Source organism: Equus przewalskii, chromosome 2 (assembly GCF_037783145.1).
Source record: "Equus przewalskii isolate Varuska chromosome 2, EquPr2, whole genome shotgun sequence".
In the NCBI taxonomy this organism is placed as follows: Eukaryota; Metazoa; Chordata; class Mammalia; order Perissodactyla; family Equidae; genus Equus; species Equus przewalskii.
Genome location: NC_091832.1, coordinates 36,811,190 through 36,837,503, shown reverse-complemented (window position 1 = coordinate 36,837,503; position 26,314 = coordinate 36,811,190). Strand labels below are relative to the sequence as shown.

Sequence of the window (26,314 nt, the reverse complement as noted above, 5' to 3'; positions counted from 1 at the left end):
TTCTATCTTGGCTGTGAAGAAGCCCCTGGAAGCCTTAGGATGAAGACAATACCAAGAAATGGAAAGAGTTGAGTCCTCAGTGACATCAGTGAGCCACTGGATCCAGCCTTACCTGAAGCCAACCTTGCCTCTACACTTCTCAGTTGTGAGAACTGTGGGTAGGCTGAGAAATGGCCCCCCAAAAGATACCTATGTCTTAATTTCTGGAAGCTGTGAATGTTACCTTATACGATAAAAATAGGGGTGGAGGTCTTTGCAGATGAGATTTAAGGATTATAAGATGGGGACATTATCTGGGTGGGCCTCAAATGCAATTGCATGTATCCTTGTAAGAGGGAGGCAGATTCGACATAGACATACAGAGAAGAAGGCAATGTGACCACAGAAGCAGAGATTAGAGTGATGCGGCTATAAGCCAAGGAATGCTAGCAGCCACCAGAAGCTGGAAAAGGCAAGGAACAACTCTCCCCTAGGGCCCATCTCCACTATAGGATGGAGCACGGCCTGGCTGACGTCTGGATTTTGGCCCAATGATACTGACTTCAGACTTCTGGCCTCCAGGACTGTGAAGGAATGAACTTTTGTTGTTTTAAGTTGCCTAGTTTGTAGTAATTTGTTACAGAAGCTTTAAGAAACAAATACAAGAACTAATAAATTCTCTTTAATGTTTAGGCCTATTTGAATCTGCTGATTTGTTAACTGCAGCCCAAGGCAGTCTGACTGATATGCCGCCCCTCTCACCCACCTCTGGCTAAGAGGTGAACTCACAGAAGGGCAAATTTACAATGGGAGGCAGCCAGAGACCCTCCTGATCTACAGCTGGGAAACGGGGCTGGGGAGGGGACAGCATCAGAGGGCTCACGGACTCCAAGCCAAGGCATCAGGGGGGTTTATTTACAGACAAGTCCCGGCAACCAGGCCCCACACAGGCTCTGGCCAGAAGACCCCAGGTAGATATATAGGTCCCAGCACCCATCGTCACCAGAGCCGTTCCCAGCCAGGCCCCTGCCAGAGGGACAAGAGTCAGGCCGGGTGGAGGCATGGAAGGGAGAGGGCCCCAGTCCTTGCCCGATATCAGAGGTCACCCGTTGTGGCCCCCACGCCAGAGGGAGGAGCTGCCCTCGGCCAGAAGTGTGGACAGTGAGGAGCACGAGGACGGGGGAGACCCTCTCGAGGTAACTCCCTCCTGTGTCCAGCCTGCGCTCCCGAGGCCAGGCCACGGACCAGAAGTCTCAGCAGCAGGGGCTTGTGGCATGGAGACACTGCAGGCCCCTCCAGACCCATCCAGGAGCCGGTCGGGGAGCAGGGGGCCAGGCCATGGCTGCCCATCACACGGGGGGCTCCCCCAGTTTGCTGGCAGCACTCGCGATGCGCTTATTCTCCCGGAGGTTTCGGAGGCGGGCGCTGAGGCTGCCGATCTCTTCCACGTAGGCCTGGGGCACCCACCCTTTCTCACCATCCGCCAGGCGGACCCCCTCCAGCCAGCCTAGGGGCACACAGGCCGGGAGCAACATCAGTGGCATCTAAGGGACACCAGGGCCAGGTCTTCGAGGGAATACCTAGGCCCTGATGCAAGCCTCGTCTGCACCCCTGGGGCCGAGGTGACATCATCGCAGCATCTCCCAGCTCCAGGAAGGACCCTGCCTCTGGCAGTCTTGTAGATAAACTTCTGACCTGTTTTTCCTGACATCCGCCAAGAAGGGTATTTCCCACTCTCCCCCGTCAGTCACTCTTGATCCTACATGTCTATAAGCAGGAAGTTCCTCCTCTTGTCTAACTTGATTCTTGCATGCTGTGGTTGATCAACACTTGCATAACCTTTTCCTGTGATGTCTTAGCCATCCAGCTACCTCCCGCCCACTGGGCCCATCAGGGAGGCCTTCCCAGGAGGCCCCTCTCACCGTCACTGGTCCGGGTCCTCACCGCCAGGATGTCAGTCTTCTCTAAGGTCAGCTCGTCCGGCTGCAGTGCCTTGTACGTCCTGACACACTGAACCTGGGGGCGGTCTGAGAGCCCGAGGGAGAGTGAGGGGGTCCCCAGGGCAGGATGGGGGTGGGCAGGGATGGGCAGTAGGAGGAAGTGAGGGGTGGGAGAGCAGCCACTGCTGCTTCTTTTCCTCTGCCCACTCTTCTCTCTCACCCTGGACACAAGCCCAAGGTGAATCCAGTCCCTCTGGGCTTCAGTCACTGCCTCTGCTCCCAGGGCTCTCGCCTCCCCAGCTCCTTGCCCCTGACCTCTAGGCCAATGTCCAACTGCCCCCAGGCCTGCGCCAACAAAACAGTCATGGCCCCATCATCTGCCCCGATGGTACTCGGGTGCTCCCTCCAGTCCGCCCTTCTCAATTGGGATTCAGGCCACATCACTCCCCCGTTTACAACCCTCCAGGGTTTCCCACTCCTCTTACAATAAAGTCCACGGTCCTCCCGCAGCCTCCGAAGCCCGGCAAGGTGTGGCGTTGCCCACTTGCTAACCTCTGCTCCTCCACCTCCTTCCCCTCTGCCCCTCACTCATGAAGCCCAGCCACACTGGTCACCCTGCTGGTCATCAAACACTCCACACTCCCTCCTGCCTCAGGGCCTTTGCACTGGCTGTTCCTCCTTCCAGGAGTGCTCTTCCCCAGATCTTTTCATGGCTGCCCCTGACCATCCACCTCCTAGCCCAAACAGGACTCTTAGCTCCAGCCAGAGAATCTGCTCCAGCCCAGGGCCTCAGCTTCCCACTGCACTAGGCAGGCTGGTAGTATCAGGAAAACCACAGGCTCTGGGGCCAGACCTGTCTTGAATCCCAGCTCTGCCACCTATTAGCTCTGTGACTTTGGGCAAGTTGTTTAACATTTCTGAGTCTTAGTTTTCTCAGATACGAAGCATGAGTCTATCTAATAGAAGTGTCATGAGGATTAAGTAAAATAAACACATCTACAAAGCCCCTAGCACCGAGCCTGACACATGGCATGGCCCAGGTGGAAAAGAGCTCCCTTCCTTCCCCTTCCTTAGCTCAGCCCTAACTCCCACTCAAAAACCTTCAATGGCTACCTAGTACCCATTATACCGAGGTCTTCTCGAATTGGGCTGCACCCTGGCTTACCAGCCTCATTTCACACCCGGAGAAGCCTCTGTTCCAGCTGAGCAGATCCCCCACGCTGCCACCACCCCCATGCCCCACACGCCCTGGCCATCACTTCCTGTCCTCTTTGCAACTGATGCAAAGACAGAGACAGACCTGGGTTCCGGGCCCAGCTCTGCCACTTCCCAGCTGGGTGACCTTGAACAAGTCTCTTTCCCTCTCTGAACCTCTGTTTTCTAACTTGTGAATGAGCTTCTGTGGGAATGAAACGGGAGGAGAGAAAGGTTTTGTCAGGCCCAGGGTGCTACCTGTGCCCATGGAGTGGGTCTGTCCTATGTAAATCCCGCCTGTCTTTCGAGGTTCTGCAGAGCCGCCCCCTGCTGCTCCAGGCCGGGTGGTCTCTCTCCCCATTAGCCCTGCTGGCAACATGGCGCCCAGGATGGGAGGGAAGGGAGAGAGCCATGAGGTGCCCAGCCCAGGGGACGTGGGCCTGGTGTGTGGGGGGCAGGCTCCTACCTTCCCCCTCGCTGATGGCCTCCTTGTCCTCCTGGGGGCTGGAGGGGCACATGGCTGAGATCCATCGCTGCTTCTCACTTCTACGGGGAAGGAGGCTGAGCTGTCACAACATGCAAAGTGCGGTCTCCCAGGGCCAGGCTGGTGAAACCAGGGCTGGGAGAATGGGTACCACGTCCAGACCCGGGACCCAGGTCATGTCTTCCCCACCCCAGGGCCCATCCGATAGCCCTGTCCCCAAGCCTGTGTCCCGCCCGGCTCTGAGCATAAGAACAGAGAAGGCCCAGAGCCCCCAGATGCCAGCTCTGCTCAGGTCCTGCCTTATGCCACCCTGCTGAAGCCAGAGATAAAGGCCTTGTGCCTGCCCGGGGTGTGGGGGTCCTCTCTCCCCATCCTCAGGCCCACTCACTCCGTCCGGGCCCTCAGCAGGAACTGGTGCTTCATGTGCGGCCCGTGGAGGAGCTGAAGGAGGAACACGTGGCCAGGGATGCCCTGGAGCTTCAGGCTCAGGTCCTTTACCTGCAGCTCGGCCATCTTGGCGTGGACAAAAACAGCAAACTTCCCGAGCCTGCAGGGCCAGGAGAGGGAGGTCAGCCTGGCCCGCGCCCGGGAGCCCAGCCCCCTGCCCAGGACCAGGTGAGTTCTGATCGGAAGGCAGGAGAAGGGGTCGTGGGCCCCTCTAGCGCCCTCCTCAAGGAAACTTGGCTGCGCAGGACACCACCTCCCTGGCACCCAGCAGATTCCCCAAAAGGAATTGGGAGCTCCATTCCTGCCAGCTCGCCGACAGGGGTGGAAGGTGACAGAGCCCGGTCCCTGACCCCCGGGCCTGCTGTCAGCTTCCCTCTGAGCCTCTGCACTGAGCCCTGTCCTAAAGAGCCAGATGGGCAGCAACTCTGATGAGCCCTCTGCACTGCTCCGTGCCTGACTCTCTCTCTCACTGGTTAGGAGCTGAACTTTGTCTCCTGTTCGCCACTGACCCCTGTGCTTGACACCGCCTGGCCCACAATTTGGGTCCAACCTGTGGGAAGGATGGGTGGGTGGGTGGGTCCATGCGTCCTTCATCTCAACCTGCCTAAACAGAACTCAGTTTCTCCCAACGCAAAGCAGATCCCTTCACTGTTCCCTTCCAGTGACAGACCCCACCACGGCGCCCAAGAGGAAGCTCCGTCGTCACTCTCGCCTCTCCCCTCCCCCCACATCCAACCAGCAGCCCATCCTGTCTGTCTGTCTCCTCACTGTCCCCAGGATCCCCTTCTCCCCAAGTCCCTACCCCTTCCGGAGCATCTGCTCTCACCGAGGCAGCTGCAAGAGCTTCCATTCTGATCTCTCGCCTTCCAGTCTATTCTCCAAATTGGCCAGGAGCAAAACGTCACTCGTTTGCCTAACTTTTCATGCTCCCTACTGCCCTCAGAAATTCCAACCAAGGGGCCGGCCCCGTGGCCGAGTGGTTAAGTTTGCATGCTCTGCTTTGGCAGCCCAGGGTTTCGCCAGTTTAGATCCTGGGCGCGGTCATGGCCCCGCTCATTAGGCCATGCTGAGGCGGCGTCCCACGTGCCACAACTAGAAGGACCCACAACTAAAATATACAACTATGTACCGGGGGTATTTGGGGAGAAAAAGCAGAAAAAAAAAAAAAGAAGATTGGCAACAGTTGTTAGCTCAGGTGCCAATCTTAAAAAAAAAAGAAAGAAAATCCAACCTCTCTACCATGACTTTCAACATCCCAACTACCCTTGCCTGCCCTTCCCCTCTACAAATCCAGCCACAGTAAGCTTCATCATCCCCCAAACACACTCTGCTCTTATACCCTACTGTGAGTTTGCAATATCCCTCCAAACTCCTTCTCTACCTGGAAAACTCCTACTTATCCTTTAAAACCCAGCTCAAATGTCCCTTCCTCTGTGAAGCTTTACCGATTCTCACCCCACATCAGGGAATGCTACAGTACCAGTACACCCTTCCATCAAAACCCTGACCAGGTGGCTATGAGGATGTATTTTCACTGGTCTAAGAACTCCTGTGAGCAGAGAACAAGTCTCATTCATCTCTATGTCCCCAGCACCCATCAGAGGGCCCGGCACAGAACAGGGGTTCAGTGATGCTTTATTGAATGAATGAATAAATCAAGAATAAACTCTTCTCATAGCATCAGATGTCCATCCTTCATCCCACCCAGCTGCAAGGCTTCCCTCATTCAGGAAATCTTCTCCCTCATCCCAAACTCACAATAATCACAGCTAACACTGAGTCGTGTCCACTGCGAGCCAGGCACGGGGCTCAGCTCTTTTCATGCATTTTTCTCACACTGACCCTCCTACACGGTAGTCTGTATCTCACAGATGGAAGACAGGATGGTGCAGCAGTTACAAGTCTGGGACCCGGCATCAGACAGACCCGGCCTCCTCCTGGCTCCCGCACGTACTAGCTCCAAGCTCTCGAGAGCAACAAGGAGCCTCCTTCCCAGGGAGAAGTTTGGAGGATTAAAGGAAATAATCCACAAGCATGTCTGGCACAGAACAGGCGCTCAGTTCCCGCACCCCGTTGCCCCAGGTCAGTTCACTCCCTCACCTCTCGCTGGTGCTCTTGACCTCGGACAGTTTGGAGAACAGCCACTGCTTGTCCTGCGCCCCCAGACACTCGCTCAGCTATTATGATTATGACCCAGGGCAGAGCAGGGACTCCAAGGCTGTGCTCTTGACCTCTGCTCTAAGCGGCTTAAGCTCAGAGCAGCTTCAAGCCTTCTGCACACAGTCCAGCCCTTGATTCTCAAGGGTCTGGAAGATGGACTTGCCTCGAATTCTGACTTTCCTGCAGGACCCCCAGGGTTCAGGGCGCCATGCAGCACAGCCTACCACAGGCTCAGTGATGGACCGGTTGTGAGCCCATTGGTAGGGAAGAAGGAAGCCCAGCTCCAATCCACCTTCCGCCGCCCTTCGCCAACTCACTCCTTCCGCCGGGAGAGCAGCAGGCAGTCATTGAAGAGGTGCAGGTAGACGGCCTTGCTGGACAGCTTCAGCTTGGCAGGCGGCGCCGCGGGCAGTGGTGCCAGCTCCACCAGCTCCCCGTGCCGAACCAGCCAGCGTGCCTGAGAGATCAGCGGGAAGATCTGGGAGGGTGGAGGAGGCAGGGGAGGGCACAGGTCAGGCCCAGGGCAGCAGGCAGAGAGCACAGGACAGGGGAAGGGAGGGTGTGGGCAGTGATGAACCGGCCTGCAGCCCCCAGGAAAGCAGGGGACAAGAGCTGCCCCTTTGTGTGCCTGTCCCACTAGCCACGGACAGTCACCTTGCCCTCAAAGTGGATCTTCTTGCTCAGGTGGATGAGCTCCTCTGTCCTCTTCATGGACTGCACACTGGCGTTGCACTCCTGCACGAGCTGGGGAGGCCGCGGGTGGGTCACCTGGAACCCCCCAACCCCGGCTCCCGGAACCCAGCCTCAGACTCCCACCTGGGGACTGAAGGCCAGGCCTCTTTCGGAGATACACTGGGGTTCCAGGGAGGCCCTCAAGAGCCAGGCGGCCCCTGCCCTACTGAGCTCACCTCCTTGAGCGCATTGAAGGCCTTGGTGGCCATGTCTTCATCCTCAGAGCCCTGTGCTGTCCGCTTCAGGATGTTCTAGAGGGTGGGGTCAGTGCAATGAGGCAGGCCCTGACCTCCCCCAACACCCTGCCCAAGTGTGGGTGCCCAGAAGAGGCTGCGGAGGCCATGGCAGCACCCCCCTCGCTCAGCCATCACCGCAGCCTGTGCCCTCCAGGTACCTCCACCAGCATCTTGAGGCGGGTGATCCTCTGAAACGGCAGGATGAGGAAGGAGGTGAGAGGCAGACGCTGGCACACAGGAGACTCCTCCAGACGAGCCAAGATGCCAGGGAACTTGGGGTTCTCCAGGCTGGAAAATTGGGAGGGGTCTGGGCTCACGGGTGGGCCTGAACTCCTGGGATCCACGAGCCCAGCTGCTCCACTGGTTCTCCAGGTGCCTTCTCAGATTCTCCAGGACCCTCCGGCCCCATGGGGGTGGGTCTAGCTTTATCTTAGTCACAGAGCTCCTTTCAGGAACCCCTTACCTCCCAGGTCACCCTTCCTCACCCAGTCCTCTGCACCTATTCCTGCCTGAGACCCCCTCTGCCCTCCCCACTTTCAGAGCCCCCAGCCCTACAGCAGGCGCTGGTAGGTGCGCTCCTGGTAGGCCTGGTTGGTGACATAGGGGAGGTAGACGCGGCGGAAGGCTGGGCAGTGGCACAACACAACGTCGCACACGCTGAAGCGCAGGACATCTGCCTCCAGCCGCTGCTCCAGGTCCTGCAGGAACCTGAGGGGTCAGCAGGGCGTCAGGGCCAGGGCAAGATGGGAGCCCGGCCAATTGCGGGCTCGGTTCCCGCGCCCCGCCGCCCCAGGCCAGTTCACCCCCTCACCTCTCGCTGGTGCTCTTGACCTCCGGCAGTTTGGAGAACAGCCACTGCTTGTCCTGTGCCCCCAGACACTCGCTCAGCTCAGCCGAGCCTAAGAAGTGGCCCACGGCCACCGACAGGCTGTGGATGTAGGAGGCTTCGGACGTGATCAGTTCAAACTTGGCCTGAGACGGGGTGGACGCGGGGTTGAAAGGGCCGAGCCAGCCAACTCCGGGCACCCTTACCTCTCATATTCCCCTTTAAGGCCCAGACACCACCTGCTAAGACACAGCCGCACCTCGTGCCCACCCCTTCTCTAGCTTCACCCCTGATCTGGTGCCAGGCAGGGTGGGGGACCCGCCTCCTGCCGCGCGCAATTGTTCAAACCCAACTGGAGTCCTCGATTGCGCCCCTAGCTCCGCCCAGCGGGCCAGCCCTAGTCAGTCGATGGCCCTGCCTCTCGCAGGTGCGTCTTTCCACAGCCCCGCTCTCCCGCGGGCCCCGTCCCCACCACGCGTTTTCACTCCGGATGGCCCCACCCGTCCCATGTCCTTGCTGTCAGAGATCCCACCTCGTTAGGCCCAGCCTGATTCCGCCCCTCCTCTGGCCCCGCCCTGTCGTAGGCCTCGCCCCCGCGCCCGCTTCTCCGCTAGCCTTCGGCTCCTCGGCTCCTCGGCTCCTGGGCTCCTCGGCCCTCGCCCGCACCCAGCCTCACCTTGACAGGTCCTGGTACCCATCTTCCGTATTGACAGTCCCGCCGGCCCCGCCCTCTTGTGGCCCCGCCCTCCCTGCTGGGTCCCAAGCCCACCTCCTGCAATTTGCAGTCCCACTGACCTGGTCCCCTCGTGGTCCCGACCGGGCTCAGTCGGGGAACCACGAACCCTTGGCCCCGCCTCTTCTGTTGCCCCATGCCCTCCGGGCCCCAGGACCCCCTTCCTGGACTGGCAGCCCTGCCGGGTCCCGGCGCCCACCTCCTGCAGTTTGCAGTCGCGCAGGCTCAGTGTGGCCAAGACGCCGCTGCCGCGCACGTCGGGGATGTCCTGCCACAGCGAGAAGGTGGAGCCTCGGGCCGAGCGCTGCGCCCGGAAGGAGCTGCTCGGGGAGAGGTTGGCGCGCGGCGGCCCGGGCCCCTCCTCCGCGCCCTCCGCCTCGTCCCCCGGGCCCTCCTCCTCGCGCTGCTGCCGCCGCAGTTCGCGGGCGCTGGCCACGTCGCTGTATTCCTGGTAGAGGACGGCTGGGCGGGCAGAGGGGCGGGAGGGCCGTGGGGCGCTCGCCAGCACGGCCGCGCTCCTCCCCTGTTCCCCCCAAAGCCCGCCTCTCTTAGCAAGCCTTTCCGACGGCGGGACAGCGGGACACAGGGAATTCATTCATTCACTCATTCCACGAACACTGCTTGAACACCAACTGCGTGCTAACCCTGTGCTAAACACTGAGAATTCAGTCCTCTCCCCCTCACATCATCCCTACCTCGCAGCTCTCCAAACCCTGGTTTCCCAGGACCCCCAAACCTTCCTGCGTGACCTCCTCCCACGTACAGTTAAGGAGGAACCGTGACTGGCGCCGCTCGCTGGCGCTCCCAGAACCCAGAGCCGGCTCTTCTTGCGCGTCCAGCCTAGGAAAGGGAGCGTGTCAGAGCCCTTCTACGCCGGCACCCCGCCTTGGACCCGAGCCCACAGGGGGAGGTGGTACCTGGGCTCGGACCAGCCGCCCTGGCCCCCGCTCGTGTCAACAGGGGCTGGCATCGCCATACCGTCCACCCTCATTTCTACACTGCGCGACTCCCTTCCAGATGCTTTCCCTGGAGAGGGTAAGAGCTGAGGGTGGGTGGCCCCAGAGTGGCGCTGGGCACCCAGCTGACCAGCACCCAGTCTCAGGTGTCCAGTGAGTGGGCATCTGGCTCATGACCTGCTCTTAGGGCCCAGGGGAGGAGCTGGTACCTTCCCGAGCTGCTCCAGGGCTTGACCCAGGGGTCAGTGCCCTGGCTGTGGAATTCCGCCCCAGCCGCAAGGAAGAGTGCAGCCGGGTCATGAGCTCAGAAGCTGAGAAGCGCCTCCGCTCAGGCCCCTCGAGGCCAGCTCGGGTGGGCCCAGACAGCCCCAGCGGCCGAGGCTCCTCCGTGCTCAGGGCCTGCTCCGCTGCCTGGCCAGGCTCCAGGAAGACAGCATGGGCCTCCGGGCTGCCAGGGGCCTCTTCACGCTGGTACACCCGCATCTTGCGCCCTGCAGGGAGGTGGGGTGAGAGCACATGCTGGCATCCTCTGGGGTCTCTCCCCACCTCCTCCCTGCTGCTGCCCTGTGGCCCCGAGCATCTGGGGGACATGCCCAAAGGAAAAGGCCAATGTTTTTCCCTGTGGCCTCGAGCATCTGGCTGACATGACCAAAGGAAAAGGCCAATGTTTTTCCCTGTGGCCTCGAGCATCTGGCTGACATGCCCAAAGGAAAGGCCAATGTTTTTCCCTATGGCTTCGAGCATCTGGGGGTTGTGCCCAAAGGAAAGGCCAATGTTTTTGCCGGGATCTGATCCCCAGAGAAATGGGATCAACAAGAAGGGTGGAGAGAGCAGTGCCTGACTGCAGTGGGGAAAGGGCCAGGAGCCCAGGACAGCCACTAGCTTGCTGTGTAAGCTCAGACAAGTTAATTGTCTTCCCTGAGCTCTTGTTCCCTTATCACTAAAATCTACTGCTTGTCCTTGTCCCGCCTGTTTGGGGAACTCTGGGGCTTAGGAGTCCTAACATAGCCACCCAGCCTCTCCCTCTCCGCCACGCTGGGCCACCACCCCCTCATCCAGAGTGACTCACAGGCTGACTTCTTCTCTGAGCCATGGCTGGCCCGGCGCTGCGGCTGTGGGTGCTGGGGACTCCAGGGTCCCTCCAGAGCTGGGGGCTGGGCACTAGGACAGTGTGGCCAGCTGCCAGCCCTGTTGGGCCGCATGCCCCCACTGGTGGAGATCTTGTTGTCTGGACCTCCTGTAGATGGTGGCCATAGCAGCCCTTGGAGAGGAGCAGGGGTCCCCAGGGACCAGCGGCTGCCAGGAGCCCGCAGCTCCTCTGGAGCGACGGGGAAGAGATCCAGACACACAGGGCTTGGGGGCTGCAGGGTGAGCAGTTCCGCAAAGGACAGACTCTCCTGCTGGCACACAGCTACTGGGTGGCGGGCAGTGCCAGGCGGCCCAGCCAGGTGAGACTGGAGGGTGGCAGGTGGCCCACAGTCCATTCCTCCTTTGCTCTGCCACCCACCTAGGCCAGCAGGGGAGAAGGTGTCAAAGCCAGACACGGGACAGCAGAGCTGGCCAGTGAGCCATCATGTCCTGGAGTCCTGGACTAACCCTTGTGTACACATGTGTCCACACATCTTTACAAGCACATTCACACCCCTAATTATACAGTAATAACTAATACTTAACACTGACTGAATGACAGGCCAACTGCTTTACACACATCATCTCATTCAATCCTCATAACAACCCCGAGTTGATGCTATTATTATCCCCATTTTATAGGAGGGGAAAGCGAGGCACAGAGGTTGTTACTTGGTAAATGGCGGAGCCAGGATTCAAACCCAGGCAGTCTAGCTCCTGAGTCTGTGCTTTTAACCACCTTGTACATTTTCTAACTCCCACTGACTTATGGTCAGATATGCAGATACATACGTTGTCACACAAATCCATGTATGTCCCATGCACACACATGCATTTTCTCCCAAGTACACACATTGACATACACACTTTCACAGACACACTCAGATATTTCAAATTCAGCCTCACACACGCACATACACTTTTTTACACAACCACATATATTCACACAGACACTTTTTTTCACTCACACATGCTGACCCATCAGATGTTTACAAGTCCACTCAAGTTTCTCACACTCATGCACCAGGATGCGGACAAACACACAGGCCCAGAAGCCCTTGCTTTGGTGCCCCCACCTCCCCTCCCAGGCCCAGCATTACGGTTTTCAGCTCTGAGTGGTGCCCACACCCATGCCAAGCTGGCTGGGAGGATCACAGACTGGCAGGCGGGCCACAACCCAGATCAGGCTGGGCCACCCCAGGAGAAGGGCAGGGAGGTGCCCCAGCCCTTCAGCTTGTGGTGAGAGAGGGGTTCTTTCTACCCTGGCTCCGAGTCCCAGGATCGGGCCAGGGCTGAAGGATCCTCTCTAGGCAGGAAGTCATCCTCAGGGAGACTGCCGGAGCCTCAGGACAGGCCTAATGATCAAGGGGTCCAAGCCCCCACAGCCCTTGCCCCGTGGCCCTCCACTGGCTGCCCTCCTGCAGCCCCTCACCTCTCAGCCGCGGCCCGCTGCTGGTGTTTGGCTGCTCCGGCAGGGGAAGCCCTCTCACTGCCCAGCTGGCTGGGGGAGATCCCACCCAGACAAAGAGTTTGATTCATCAAACCCTGTGGTGAGGCAAGCGGGCAGGGAGGGAGGGAGCCGGCAGCGGGCTGGGCGGGGGCCTACCCTAGCCTGGCCTCGCTGTGGGCAGGCCGGGCAGCACAGACCCCCCCAGAGGCCCCCTGGGCCAAAGGGGCAGTGCCCAGCCTGGCAGGGCCAGGAGACCCAGGAGACAGAGACTGAGAGATAGAGGCCCAGAGAAACCGACCCCAAAACATTCAAAACCAGAAAACCACAGATGCTGAGACATTCAGGGCCCCAGAGATGGAGACAGAGAGACAGCGACACTGACAATTTCAGATAGACCAGATACTCAGAGACAGAGGTAAAGCCCAGAAAAACCCAGGGAGACAGCCAGACAAACATTTTGTGCCCTGCTGGGTTGCCAGTCTAGTGGGGGAGCCGAAAGCAAAAACAGCCACAATCCCAGCTGGCAAGAGCCAAGCCAGAGGAAACATCAGAGTAGAGCGCTGGGCTCAACTCAACCTGAGCAGTCCAGGAAGCCTTCCTGGAGGAAGTACTAGCTAACCGTTCAGCTGAAATACCCAGGGACCCAGTGCACACGGATAGGGAGAAGGCTGGCCTGAGAGACACAGTGACTGTGTCAGAGACCCTGGGAGACAGGGAGCGAGGAGAAGACCCAGTGGAGAACGGCAGGGTCTGTGACTGGGCCCCACTCTCTCTGCACAGCCCCTCAGAGAAGCTGAGCAAAGCGGAGAAGAGAGTTGCTTCCCTCTGCTCTCTTCATCCCTTCCTGGTGGTGTGGTAGGGGGGCAGAGGTTGGCTGCTCCTAAGGGACAGTTACTCCTCCAGGCCCCCCTCACGCCGCGCAGGGACGGCTTTAGCTTATACCTTAAACTTCTGTCCATCTGAGCAAGTCTCTCAGTTTCCTCATCTGGTAAATGGGATGGTCACGGTAGCTTCATAAGGCTGATAGGAGAATTAGTTAGGATGCACGTGAAGCACCTAGCACTCCGTGGGACCTTTGTAGTTGATAGCGATTGTTCTGAGTATTATTATTAGTCTCTCTCTGGTCAGGGGGATGGCTCGGGCCTTAACACAGATGGGGAAATTGAGGCAGTGAGGCTAAGACACACCCCACTTTGTAGGAGTACGTGGCAGGAGACACAGGGGACCATTGCCACCAGACAGGCCTCCCTCTCCAGGAGTCAGAAGTCCTCTGCACTGAAGTCCCACTTGCTTCTCTGGGCACTCACATGCAAGAATACACACGCGCCCCTTCTCCCTCGTCTCCTGGGAGGTTCTCTTCACTTGGGTTCTGGAAGCCCCTGGAGGCAGGGAGGAACCTCCCCACCCTTGTCAGTTGCAGAGATAAATGAGCAAAAACATGGAACCCTTGGGGCAGGAGCACCCCCTATTAAAGCCTCAGAGGAGAAGGCTGGGTGAATGTCGTGGGAGGGGTGATGGAAGGCTTTCTGGGGAGACGCAGTTGAAGGCAGGTCCCTAGGGAGAAAGTCAGGCGTGAGCCAGCCTCCACCTTTATCCAGGCCAGGGGCAAAGGGAATGACCTATCTAGCTGGGAAGCCAGCCCTGAGGCCTTTCAGGGATGTGGCCCACTTAACCTCAAGGCTGGGGATCAAGGAGGGGCAGAGCTGTGTTCATATAGCGTGTAGCTCATGTTTGCTAGAAAAAAATCTCAGGAAGAGAACTGGCCCCAGATAGCAGAGATATTACCTGCCCAAGACACGATCACACGATAGTCTAGTCCCACTAGGCAAGGGTCATTCTGGAACCCACAGCAGAAAACCCGTGCCAAGGTTCAAGGCCCAGTGTTGACACAGAGCAGCTGTGTGGCCTTAGGCAAGTCAGAGTCTGTCCCCATCTGTAAAGTGGCCCATAAGGGCCCTCCTGCTGCCCCTCTAGGAAATCTGTGTCATCACGAGTGTCTCTATCGGCCAAGAAGGATGGGCAGGGGCCAAGGAGGGTCCCATCCAGTGGGCACTGCTAATCACATGGACAATGGGCCCACTTGGCAAAGTTGGCAGACAGGGTCCCTGGACGCTACCATGGTCCAGGGAAAGTGCCTCTGGCCTCCTGTGCCCAGCTGTTCCCTGCCCCCTCCCTGGTATCCCTTGCCTTGCTGCCCAGAAGAGAAGGATCCTGCCAGGACCCCTCTGCCCATTAAGGGACAAAGCCAAGTGGGAGGTCATGCCCAGAAAGGGGATCCAGGCCAAGTAGGCTGCAGAGCCCCAGGAGGCCATGAGTGGGTGGGGGCCAGGATCAGAGGCCAGGCAGGCAGCACAAAGGACTCCCTCGGGAAGAGTGGCGGGAGGAGGATGGGGCTGCTGGCAGCTGAATGGGGCCCTACCTCAGCCAGGGAGTTCCGTCTGGCCTCCGGCACGGTCCAGGCCTCCAGACCACCCTGGGGACTCTGGGGCTGCAGCCAGGTCCTCAGGGGGCGATGTCAGCATGGCCCCTGAGCCGGGCAATGCAAGCTCCTGGTTATTGTGTGGGGCGCGGAGGGGGAGGCGAAGGTGGAGGGAACCTTGCAGGCGGGCAGGCGGGCGGCTGTCTCAACGTGCCTGATCCCCGCCCCCCTTCCCCAGAACCGGTTTGGCCAGTCTGGGGTACAAGAGGGGGGCTGGAACAATGGGAGTCCTATGCCCAGGAGAGGCTCAGAAGGACCCCAGACCGACATCCTAAAGAAGAGGGAGGCACTGCTTTTCCTCCCAGGAGACAGGTCACCCCTCTTCTGGACCTTCTCAAATGTGAGATGTGCTCAGGGGGTCCTTGGGGCTGGGGAGCATCCTGGGAGCTTCACAGAGAACCTCCCAAACCTTGGGCTCTTCAGAGACCCTGAAAACTCCACAGTGTGCTGACCCTCTCTGAGCCAACTACAGCATCTATAAAACGGGGACACTAGTCTCTTAGGTTGGGAGACGGAAATCGTGAAAGTTGGTGTTGTGACGCATCTAGCATCATCCTGGCCAGCGCTTCCAGCGTCACCACTCCTCATGAATGTCCCATCCTCCCCTTCTGCCTGGAATGATCCATCTCACCATTTCTAAGAGCCTCCTCTACCAGAAAGCTAATATTCACACTGCTAATAACTCTTATTGTAACTCACTAGGTGCCAGGCACTGTTCTGAGCACTTCACCCCTATTTATTCATTTAATTTCCACCACTACCCTACAAAGTAGATTTTGTTACTGCTCCCACTTATCAGATGAGGACGTGAGGCATGTACAGGTTAGGTCACTGGCATTATCCCATTTAAATCTCTCATCAGCTCTGTGAAGTCCCTATCTTACAGATCATGAAAGTGAGGTATATGGGATTAAATAACTTGCCGAAGGTCACATAGCTAATAAGAGTCAGAACTAATAATCAAATCCAGGTCTGTCTGGCTCCACCACCAACCTGTGTCCTTAACCACTGCACAGTACTGCCTCACCAGGCTTTGGGGAGGATCTGGTGAAAAGTGTGTGAAAGTCCCCTGGGAGGTGTCTCAGCTGACCTAAATAAACCCTGTTATTGTTATTCACACACTAGAGGCCTCGATGAACATATAGGGCAGGGGATCCAGGGCCCAGACCCCAATGAACTCTCCCCTACCAACTGGAGACCATTCCGTTCAGAGAGATTAGGTCCCTCCGCTTCCTCTCGTACACTTTGGCCCCCCAGAGCATTGTCACGTAATGAGGAGACACTGCACAGTGCTGGGGGGAGCTAGGTGTCCATGGAGAGGTGCAAGCTGGGGTGCAGAGAGAAGTTTATTGTCAGCATTGCACAAGGGCAGGAGATGGGAAACAAGGAGAGGGCGGCAATGCAGGACGAGGGGTCCCCAAGGAACCCTAATCCTCTCTTCCCAGCTCTGGGGGGACCTTGGGGCCGCTGGCCAAGGTGCTGCCCAGACCCCTAGCTGGAGGCAGAGGACTCCAATCGAAGGAGCATCCTGGGGGACCTAGGGTCCTGGAAGGGCAGTCGCGCTCACTCGCCTCTGCATCCTGGGCGCCAGGGACAGCGCTCCTGCTGCAGCGGACACAAAGCATGGCTTGGTCAGGCTGAGAAGGTTGGCCCTCCAGAGCAGGAGGGACTCTGTTGGGATTAATGTAAAAGAGGGCGTGGCGTGGGCGGAGCTTGGTGAAGGGCCGGGCAAAGCGATAATCGGAGGAATCTGGCCAATCCTCCCTTTGGGCGAGGCCAAACCAGAGGGCGGGGCAAGAGAGCTGAGTTACGGTCTGGGGGCGGTTCTAGGGGGCGTGGTCAGGGGTCGGACCAGGCTCGGCCGGCCACGCGGACCCAGAGCAGCGCCTCGCTGTTGACAGCCAGCGCCTGCTTGGCCAGGCAGCGCTCCCGCTTTATCTTGGTGGCCAGTCCGGCTGGCACGTCGGGCACGAGCCAGCTGATGAGGCGCAAGAAGAAGAACACCACGTGCTGGGGAGAAGGGGGGCCAAAGAGAATAATTGCCTTAGCAATCTTAATTTATGGAGCGCTCACTAAATGCAAGGCACTATTTGAGGGTTTTCCGGGTATTCATTCATCTAATCCTCACAACAAATCTATGAAGTGAGTACAATTACTACTCCTGTTTTACAGGTGAAGAAACCGCAGCATAAAGAGGTTGTCATTTGGGGCTGGCCCGGTAGCGCAGCAGTTGAGTTCGTACATTCCGCCTCTCAGCGGCCCGGGGTTCACCGGTTCGGATCCCGGCTGCGGACATGGCACCGCTTGGCAAGCCATGCTGTGGTAGGCGTCCCACATATAAAATAGAGGAAGATAGGCACGGATGTTAGCTCAGGGCCAGGCTTCCTCAGCAAAAAAGAGGAGGACTGGCAGTAGTTAGCTCAGGGCAAATCTTCCTCAAAAAAAAAAAAAAAGAATAAATAAAAGTCTTTAAAAAAAAAAAAGAGATTGTCATTTGCCCAAAGACACAGAGGTATAATTCGAACCCCTTAACACTAGGGATCCTGTTCGAAGTAGGGCTAGAGAAAGACGATCCTGAGCAAAGCTGGAGGGAGTATGCTTCCTTTCCTTGCCAAGAGATAACAACATTAGTAGAGCAGCGATGTTAACTCAATGAGCACCTACGATGTGCTAGGCATTGCGCAAGTGCTTGATACTGAGTCTCCAGAACGACCCTATGAAGTAAATCCTATTCTATAACATATCCCGGGTTACAGCAGGTCGGCGGCAGAACCCAAACTTGAACTCAGGTGCGTCCGACGCACAGATGGCTGAGCCTACCTCGAAGGCGATGATGAAGCCCAGACGCACAGCCAGCAACTTCCAGTAGAAGAGGTGAGGTACCCTGCGCGCCGCGAAAGGCCTTGTACCTGGGTTGCAGAGGGCGCTGGGTTGCAGAGGGCGCGGGGTGTCGCGAGGCTCTGGACTCGGCGCCGGGCACTCCCGCCCCTCCCGGCCCTCGACCCTGGCCCTGCCCCTTCAGCGCTTTCGTCCAGCCCGCTCTGCCCACCAGTCCGCCCCCCAAACTCGGCTTCCGGCGCTCCCGGCTAGACCCCGCCCACCCCTCCCACAGGCTCACCGCCCCGCCTCCAGATTCAGCGCCCCACCCCTCCCAGACAGGCCCCACCCCAACCGAGCTCAGCGCCCCTCCCCTCCCAGACGGTCCCGCCCCCTCCGCGCTCCGCTCCCCGCCTGCTGGGTCTCCTGCCTGGTGGGTCTCCCAGCCTCAGGGCGTGCGGCAGCCCTGAGCAAGATAGGCAGGAGGCGGGGGCGCCGGCGTGAGGTTGACACAGCCGCGCAGGTGGCTGTGGTGTTAGTCCCGGTAGAGGAGACGCGGCAGGAAGTGCGAGGTGAAGGCGAAGAGGAAAGCCTGCCGGGCGGGAGGGCCTTCAGGACCCAATCTCCTAACTCACCCCCACCTGGGCTCAAATCCACTCTGCAGGCAGGATGAGTCTGCTCCTGGGATCCTGGCCCTCTGCCCCTATTTCCCAATCTCTGACTCTGAATTCCAGCCTCAGCCTGCATTTCCCCATTCCAGAGCCCCCTTCCCAGTCTCTGATCTCCATTTCCCCCTCTGACCTTGTATGACCCTTCTTTGCGCCACGCCCACATTCACGATGATGGAAAGGTGGGCTATGGCCTCAATCAGGAGTAGCCAGATCCCAATGCCCGTGCCTGCTCAGCCTCCGGCCGCCGGTACTCACACACGAGCTTGTGGGCGTCCAGTTGGATTTCCAGCCAGTTGTTGAGCAGAGCAAACAGGGGCACCAATGGGAAGGCCGCCACAAAGATGGTAATAAACCTAAACTGCAGCACCGGGAGGTAGGGAGTGTCAGGCCAGAGTCGCCTCCCCTGCTGAGCCAAGCCCCCAGGGACCCTGCTAGGCCTGGTACTGGTGGGCCACTGCTCACCCATCTCCAGGTACTCATCAAACAGACCCTCACACTCAAGGTGCCCATAGTCCTCCCCGCAGCACCCCAGCTCCTGCGCCATCTGGCTGTCCCGCAGCCCTGCCAGTTGCCTCTGCTGCCACCAGGCCTTCAGCTTCCTGGGCCAGGAGCCAGGAAACCAAACAATGCCATTTCTATCCTCCCACATCCCTTAAAGGCAGGCACCATGATCACTCCCACTTTACAGATGAGGAAACAGAAACTCGAAGACCTTGCCCAGGCCTCCCCAGATTGTAAGCGGTGGAGCCGAGGTTCCAATGCAGTCTTTTGGACTCTAGAGTCCAGTGCCTTTTTTTTTTTTTTTGAGGAAGATTAGCCCTGAGCTAACATCTGCTGCCAATCCTCCTCTTTTTGCTGAGGAAGGCTGGCCCTAAGCTAACATCCGTGCCCATCTTCCTCTACTTTATATGTGGGACGCCTACCACAGCATGGCTTTTGCCAAGTGGGACCATGTCCGCACCTGGGATCCGAACCTGTGAACCCGGGCCGCTGAGAATCAGAACGTGCAAACTTAACCACTGCGCCACTGGGCCGGCCTCTAGCACACTGGTTGATTTGAGTCCAGTGATCCTAACTCTGTGCTCCCTATGTGGTCATTCTTGGTCTCTGGAACCCCCTCCTCTCCCCAAAATACTGGAAAGCTCTCCTCTTTCTTGTTCAGCATCTCATTTAATCCTCTCAACTCCTTGGGAGTGATACTATCGTCTCCATCTTACACATGAGGAAATGAAGGCTTAGCAAGAAGTAAAGCCACCGAGCTTACAAGGGGCAGCGCTGGGCCTTGTGCCCCTGTTTCCTAACTCCCAGTCAAGAGGGTTTCTGCTTCGCCCTCATAAAAGCCCTCCCCACAGCCTGACGAGGCCCACCCTGTGCCCCACCCCAGCTCCTGCGCTCACAGCACGATGAACTCCACGTTGCTGACCAGCTGTTTGCCCACCATGATGAAGAAGAGCTGCTGAGCGAGCTCGAGGAGGCAGCCACCGGGGCCGCGCTGTGATTGGCTGGCCCCATCTCCTGCCAGAGCATGGAGCTGGCCCCCTGCTCCTTGGAGCCCAGAGGGGCAGATCTTGTCCCCACCAGACCTGAGGGTATGATGACCCCCCACCTCCCAGGAACCGACCACCAGGGGTACTCACATCCTCGTTCTGCATGCCGAGTGGTGTGCCATACTGACCAGGTATCCCACAGATCTGTGGGCCCACTGCATGTCTTGGCAATGTGCCCACCCTCTCTGGAGCCAGGCCCGGCTAAACTCCATGCTGAGGCTGACCCCCCCTTCCCACTCTGCTTCCGAGCCTCTGGCATCCCATGCACTGAGAGTGAACTCTGGTGACAGGGCTACTAGGAGGCCTTGGCCCCCCCATCCTGACTCCCCCATCCCCCACCACTAGACCCAGAGGGCTGTGTTGCCAAGGGCCCGTGGGGCCACGGCCCATATCTGCTGCTCACCCGTTGAGAAGCCAATGGGGTATTTCTGGCCCAGGAAGAGGGGGTCATGCTGCTAACGGGCAGGTTCCTTTGGTGAGTCTCCCTCCCATTCCTGCCAAATGACAACGGCAGTTACACAGTAACACCACCTCCTGGGAGTCTAGCCCTTTAGGACTCCTAACCAGTCCTCTTTAAAAACTGGAAGCTCTTGGAGGGAAGGACTAGCTCTGGTTCATTTCTGTGTGCCCAGTGTCCAGCGCAGGGCACTCAGCAGGAAGGCCACCACAAAAGATGGGGATGAACCCCAACTGCAGCTTTGGGAGGTGAGGGTGTCAGGACTCGGGCACCCAGTGAGGGCTGAGTGAATGAATGAATGCAGGTGTTAGAGTTTCACATCCACCCAACGATGTGTTGGTATGTTACCGTTGAGAAAATTGAAGCCCAGGGAAATTAAGGACCATCTTTGGTCAACAGCAAGACCTTGGTAGAGACAAATCTGGAGGCTGAAGGATGCTGCCGCCCTGCTGGGCCCCTTCATTGGGAGGCATCATTCTCGGGGGATGGGGGAGTCCTCACCTGCCTTTGAAGAATGCCACATAGAAGGGAGAAGAGTAGAAATTGACAAACTGGAAGATAAAGACTTTGAAATTAAAGGCATCTTCATGGAGGGTCTGGGCTCTGTGCATCTCTAGGCAAAGGGCAGAGCTGGTCAGTGTTCTGCTGGGTGCAAGGGAACAGGCACAGCCCATCGAGTCAGCCCTTATGCTCCTGTCCCCAGCACACCTTCCCCTAATGCCAGCCATGCTCCCTCATTTGAGCAGGCTGAGGACACCAAGGTGGGAGCTGCAGGCTTTGAGGTGAAGGGAGCCCTGCCCCAGGGCTCCCAATTCTCAACGGATGCCGGAACACTCCTGCAACCCCCTGTCCTCACTCACCCCAGCTAGTAAGCTGCTCAGCCAGCGAGGTACAGACCTGGCCCAAGAGGAGGATAAGCACCAGGTTGAGCACAGTGCTGTGAGGTTGGCAATGTTGCAAGCCTAGGCAGAGTGATGGCCATCACCTGGAGCCCAGCCATGTGGGGGGATGGAAGGAACCTGAGGATGGAACATTGGGCCTGGAGCCTGGAACAGTGCTCCCACCCTCTGTTGTCCCCAGGGGCACTCACTTGGGTCATGAGCACGGGGTTTCCCATGTGGAACATTGCAATGCTGATGATGCTGCAGTAAATGATGACAGACACCAGGAAAATCATCACCACACAGAGCTGGGGGCCAGCAGGGAGGGTTGTCAGAGCTGGATAGCAGGCCACCATGGTCCCAGCCCCCCATAGAAGGGATGGTCCTTCTACAGCAAGGGCCCAAAGCCCGGTCACCATGATGAGCATGGCTGCAGGGCCGGTGAGTAGGCGTGGAGGGCAGGTGCGGGGTGGGAAGTAGGGCTCCTTCACACCTGTCACTGGGTTCTGGGCCATCTGCAGGGATAGGGCAGCAAACTCTGGATGTGGGCACTCCTGTCAGAGGGGGCAACAGACATGTGCATCCTGGGGCCAAGAGGCTGGGTGTCATGACCCTGGGGTGGCGGAAGCCCCCCGCCTTTTCCTGCTTGCACAGGGAGCTCTGGAAGTGCAGGAATGAGGTCTGATTCATTTTTGTTTCTGCAGGGCCTTTTTCCCCCTGGGCCTGCTAAGAGCCTGTGGATGGATAGATGGGTGGAGAAACAGGTGGGTAGACAGGGAAGTAAACAACGATGATGCCGTGTGGGAGAGGGTGGGATAGACTGATGGATGGGTAGGCAGTAGGTGGACAGATGGGTGGGTACACTGGACAAACAACTGGCAAATCTCTATAAGTGGGTGCACACGTGGATGGCTAGATGGGCAGATGTGCAGATGGATGGACAGATGGCTAGGTGGGGAAGCAGACAAGAGTATGGTTGGATGGATGGACATGAGGATGGATGGCTGGATGGGTGGATGGCTGGATGAGTAGACAATATATTAGTTTATTCAATAGCTATTAACTGACTGCATACGACTCTGCAGTGGGTACTGGCTATGCCATGGTGAGCACACTGGACAGGGCCCAACCCCAAATGGAGTTTACAGCCTAGTTAGGGAGACAGACATTAAACAAATGAACACAAATATGAAATTGTGAATAAGTCCTCTGAAGGAAAACTGTTTTTCAGGGATGATCACTCTGAGAAAATGACATTTAGCTGAGACCTAAAGGAAAGCAGGTGCTAAGTAAGGAGAGTGTGTAGGGGAAGCATTTGGACGGGCGGGGGACAGTGTGTGCAAAGGCGGGGCCACGCTTTGGGTCACACAAGGTGTATACTGCACTACTCTAGGAGGCACCATTCACAGTGACTTCGTGACCTCGATGTTCCCTTTCTGCTTTTCAGTCCTCCGAAATCTGTTTAACCAATCAATATCTTATATTAAATTCTCTCTCTTGAAATATCTAGTCTGGTTTCTATTTTCCTGTCGGCTCTAACTGTTGGATGGATTAAATGATGGATGGCTGAACAGACGGATAGGTAGAGAGATAGATTAGTGATTCATAGATTCATTCAACAAACATTTATTGAGCACTCTCTATATGGTAGGGACTGTCTCAGGGCCTGGGGATACAGCAACATCACACACAAGGTTTCTGCTCTCATGAGCTCACATTCTAGTGGCAGAGGACAGACAACAAACAAACAAACAAGAAAGTATAGTGATAGATGCTGTGATGAAATTAAAACATCCCTGTGAGAGGGAGCCCCTCTGGATTGGGGGGGGATCAAGGAAGGCCTCTCTAAGAAGGTGACATTTAAGTTGGGATCTGAATGACAGGACATAGGCCGTATACAGTCTGGAGGAGGGGCCAGCCTGCTGGCGCAGCAGTTAAGTTTGCACATTCCACTTTGGCGGCCCGGGGTTCACTGGTTCGGATCCTGGGTGTGGACACGGCACAGCTTGGCAAGCCATGCTGTGGTAGGCATCCCACATATAAAGCAGAGGAAGATGGTCACGGATGTTAGCTCAGGGACAGCCTTCCTCAGCAAAAGAGGAGGATTGGCAGCCGATGTTAGCTCAGGGCCAATCCTCCTCAAAAAAGAAAAAAAAATGTCTGGAGGAAGAGGATTCTAGCAGAGAAGAGCCAGTGCCATGGCCCTGGGGTAGAAATGACCTTGTTCTATTCGAGAAATAGAAAGGAGCCAGTGGAGCGAGTGGAGCAGAACTAGGCAGAAGCCACATCACACAACGCCCTGTAGGCTGCCATCCCATTTGAGGACCCACTGAAAGGCTCTGAGTAGGATAATGCAGGATGTGATTTGTGTTTTCAAAAGAATGCCCTGGCAGCTGAGAAGGGATTAAGTGGGGCAAACAGAGGAGCAAGGAGACGTGTTGGGAGGCCACTGCAGTGGTCCAGGTGAGAGAATGCTGGCTTGGGCTGGAGGGTGGCAGTGGAGACGGAACCAAACAGATACGGAATCAATGATTGGACGTTTGGATGGATAGGCAGCTGGCTGGCTGGGTTGGTGAGTGGAATGCTTCTCCCCTTCTTCCCCATTCCAGGCAGGGTTTCTCTTTGAGACTCCAAAGGTCCCAATGTCTAACCTCACCAAAGCTTCTATCATCGGAAATATTCCATGTGGCACAGGTGTCACAGAGTGGCCACATGAGGAAGGCACCTCCACTGGCACAGATCTCTTCCCTATGAACAAAGGATGCCCATCCTGGGAGAGTCTATCCCCACCCAGCCCATCTGCCAACACCCCCAACACAGCCACTCATGCTGGTGTGTTGGTGCCTATGGTGGCCAGACCACAGATAAAGACCAGGGTGCCCACAAGGGTGGCAGGCAGCAGCCAGGCTGCGCAGAAGCCTGAAGGGGTGACAGAAAGCTCATGAGCCCCCATCTGTGTACTCAACACCGGCTCCCAGCCCCCACTCCCAGTGCCAGGCTCCCCTAGCCAGGCAAAGTAGATGGCCATCTCCTCCCCAAAGTACTCTTGTACGTGGTCCAGAGGCTGGTATTGTGCCAGTATCCCCAGTGGGCCCAGTATAAGTACAGCAATTGGCAAGGGTTGAGGTCTGCACCAGGCACCTGGTACCCCGGCAGTTCAAAGGGGCCCTAGGGAAATGAAAGGAGAGAGGGCTGCAGGGAAGTCCCAGAATTCTCTCCTGCTGCCCCAGCAGTGGGAGAGAGCTGAGCTTGGGACATCTCTACCTCATGCAGTGGGAAGGCTGCAGCATAGACTCCCTTGGTCAGCAGATGGGCAATGCCCATCTCTTCTCGTTCCTGCTTCCCATAGACTGTGCGAGCCAGGATCTCTGCCACCTGCCAGGGAGAATACTGGCATGAGCTCTGCCCCATTAAGGTCCCAGCTGGACCCTCCCCGGCAGTTGTCTCACCACACGATGCCTCTGCCCGTTGGAGAAGTAGGAGTCGTGGGAATCGGTGCCCAGGAACCTGTGAGCAGGGCGGGTCAGAAGCCGAGCCCTCTGCCCAATGAGAGACCTAGGACAATGGGAGTGCAGAGGCTCTAGACTGGGGACAGAGGGATGAGACAGGTCAGCTGCTAAAACCGAAGAGCCCATCTACCCACCAAGCTCAGCCTGGGCTAGGTGTGTTCCAGCCAGGTGAGCATCTCAAAGGAGTTGAACGGGAGGGAATCGGGGACCAGGAACCTCTAGGACATGGTCTGGACCCCAGAATGCGGAAAGGACAGGTCAGACACCTAAAGTGGGTTAGGCAGGTATTGCCTGCCTGGCAAACCCAGGAGGAACAAACGAGCCTTGATTGGACTAAGCCTGCTGCTGGCGCTCCGCCCCTCTGCAGAAGGCCCCGCCCCGCCGCACGTGTCCCGCTGGGAGCCCGGGAAGGTGCATGTGTAGAAGTCCAGCGGCTTGTTAGGCTGGTGTTGCTGTAAAGGGTTGCGCAGGCGCAGGCGAGCGGTAGGAGTCCGGGTTGGGTCGGACCTGGGGCACGAGAGCAGGTGAGACGCCCGAGGTGTCCTGTACCTGGGGAACTCCGCTCCAGGCTGACCCCGCTCCGGCTTCCACTCCCACCTGCAGCGGCGCGCGCAGGCTCAGTTGCTCCGCGTAGAACACTGGCAGCTCCCAGGGCGCGCTCAGCTTGGCGCAGTGCACGGCGCGGGCGCGGCTGAGCTCCTGGGGAGCCGGGGTCTCCAGGTGGGCCAGAGCCCGGAGCCCCTTCCCTTGTGATCCCTGCCGGGGTGACAGATCCCGTTCAGGGCGCGGGTCCTTGCCACTTCAAAAGCGCTTTGACTCGCGTTTCCTCGTCTGAAAATCAAACGAGGAAGGAACTAGCACCCCCATTCTACAATACGTGGACGAAGACTGAGTAGGCCGACGTCATACAGTAGTGGCTGCTGTTTGCCATTTATTGGCCACCTCCAATGTGCCAGACCCTGGGCTGAGCGCTTTACACTCTTGGCCCATTTAATCGTCACAGCCCCTCTATGGGGCTGGTGCTACGGTAAAGCCCACTATACAGATGGGGTGCTGAGGTCGCTTGCGCAGGTCACAGCTCGTTAGGGGAGCCCGTGCCACCTGCCCCCGCCGCGCTCCCCTCTCGAGGAACAGCCCGGCCCCGCGCGGGTCCCGGTGGAACTTATCGCGCCAGCGCCGTCTTACGAGTCGCTGCCGCTTGGGCTGCCACAGGGGTCGCAGCTTCTCCTCCCACGCGAGCACGAAGTCCGTCCCATCGCGGGGGCGACAGGGCAGTTAGGAACGGTCTGCACCACTTCCATTTTGAGTGGAGAGCGGGGGGCTGGGTTTCTCAGTCCCACGGGAGCCAAAATTAAAGGAAATCGTTTGCACTGCAACAGAGATTGGGGGTAGCTCGAAGGAGGAAGGAGAGATGCCGCGGGATTCCTCGCGGAGAGAAGAGGGCATTTAAGGGAGGGGCCGTGGGTTGTTATTCTGGCCGCCCGGGCGAGGTGCGGGCAAGAGTCTTGTCTGGCTCAAGTCTCACCGACTTCGGTTATACCGTCGTGGAAAAAGTCGCCCCTGGAGACTGGGGCATAAACGCTGCCGCAGGACGCGCAGGCACGGTCGTCGTCCGGGTCCTTGTCCTCGGCGCCATCGCCGTCCTGGGAGCAACAGGACGAGAGCAAGGGGGAGAGGACCCTGGCGCA

The 26,314-nt window shown here is 57.9% G+C and overlaps 1 protein-coding gene and 1 pseudogene across 14 annotated transcripts; both read right to left on the bottom strand.

Annotated features, from left to right (window-relative positions):
- Window positions 1-639: 639 nt before the first annotated feature.
- On the bottom strand, window positions 640-18,827 carry ARHGEF19 (Rho guanine nucleotide exchange factor 19). 14 transcript variants are annotated; one of them, XM_070601970.1, is made up of 20 exons: window positions 18,488-18,590; window positions 17,992-18,153; window positions 17,565-17,653; window positions 14,685-16,754; window positions 12,248-13,285; window positions 10,757-11,194; window positions 9,897-10,178; window positions 9,649-9,757; window positions 9,495-9,571; window positions 8,931-9,193; window positions 7,984-8,144; window positions 7,728-7,880; window positions 7,331-7,460; window positions 7,113-7,187; window positions 6,859-6,948; window positions 6,522-6,682; window positions 3,986-4,144; window positions 3,580-3,659; window positions 1,902-2,006; window positions 640-1,486 (listed from the first exon to the last, which is right to left on the bottom strand). In XM_070601970.1, exons 6-20 carry the CDS (start codon window positions 11,169-11,171, stop codon window positions 1,329-1,331), a joined length of 2,418 nt encoding a protein of 805 aa, XP_070458071.1. In that variant the 5' UTR covers window positions 11,172-11,194; window positions 12,248-13,285; window positions 14,685-16,754; window positions 17,565-17,653; window positions 17,992-18,153; window positions 18,488-18,590; the 3' UTR covers window positions 640-1,328. The 14 variants fall into 14 exon arrangements, with proteins under 14 accessions (XP_070458071.1, XP_070458075.1, XP_070458050.1 ...); XM_070601974.1 differs by having other exon boundaries at window positions 13,208-13,285; XM_070601949.1 differs by having other exon boundaries at window positions 12,248-16,754.
- Window positions 18,828-22,727: 3,900 nt separating this feature from the next.
- Window positions 22,728-25,882, bottom strand: LOC103552922 (anoctamin-7-like; annotated as a pseudogene).
- Between the last annotated feature and the right edge of the window lie 432 nt (window positions 25,883-26,314).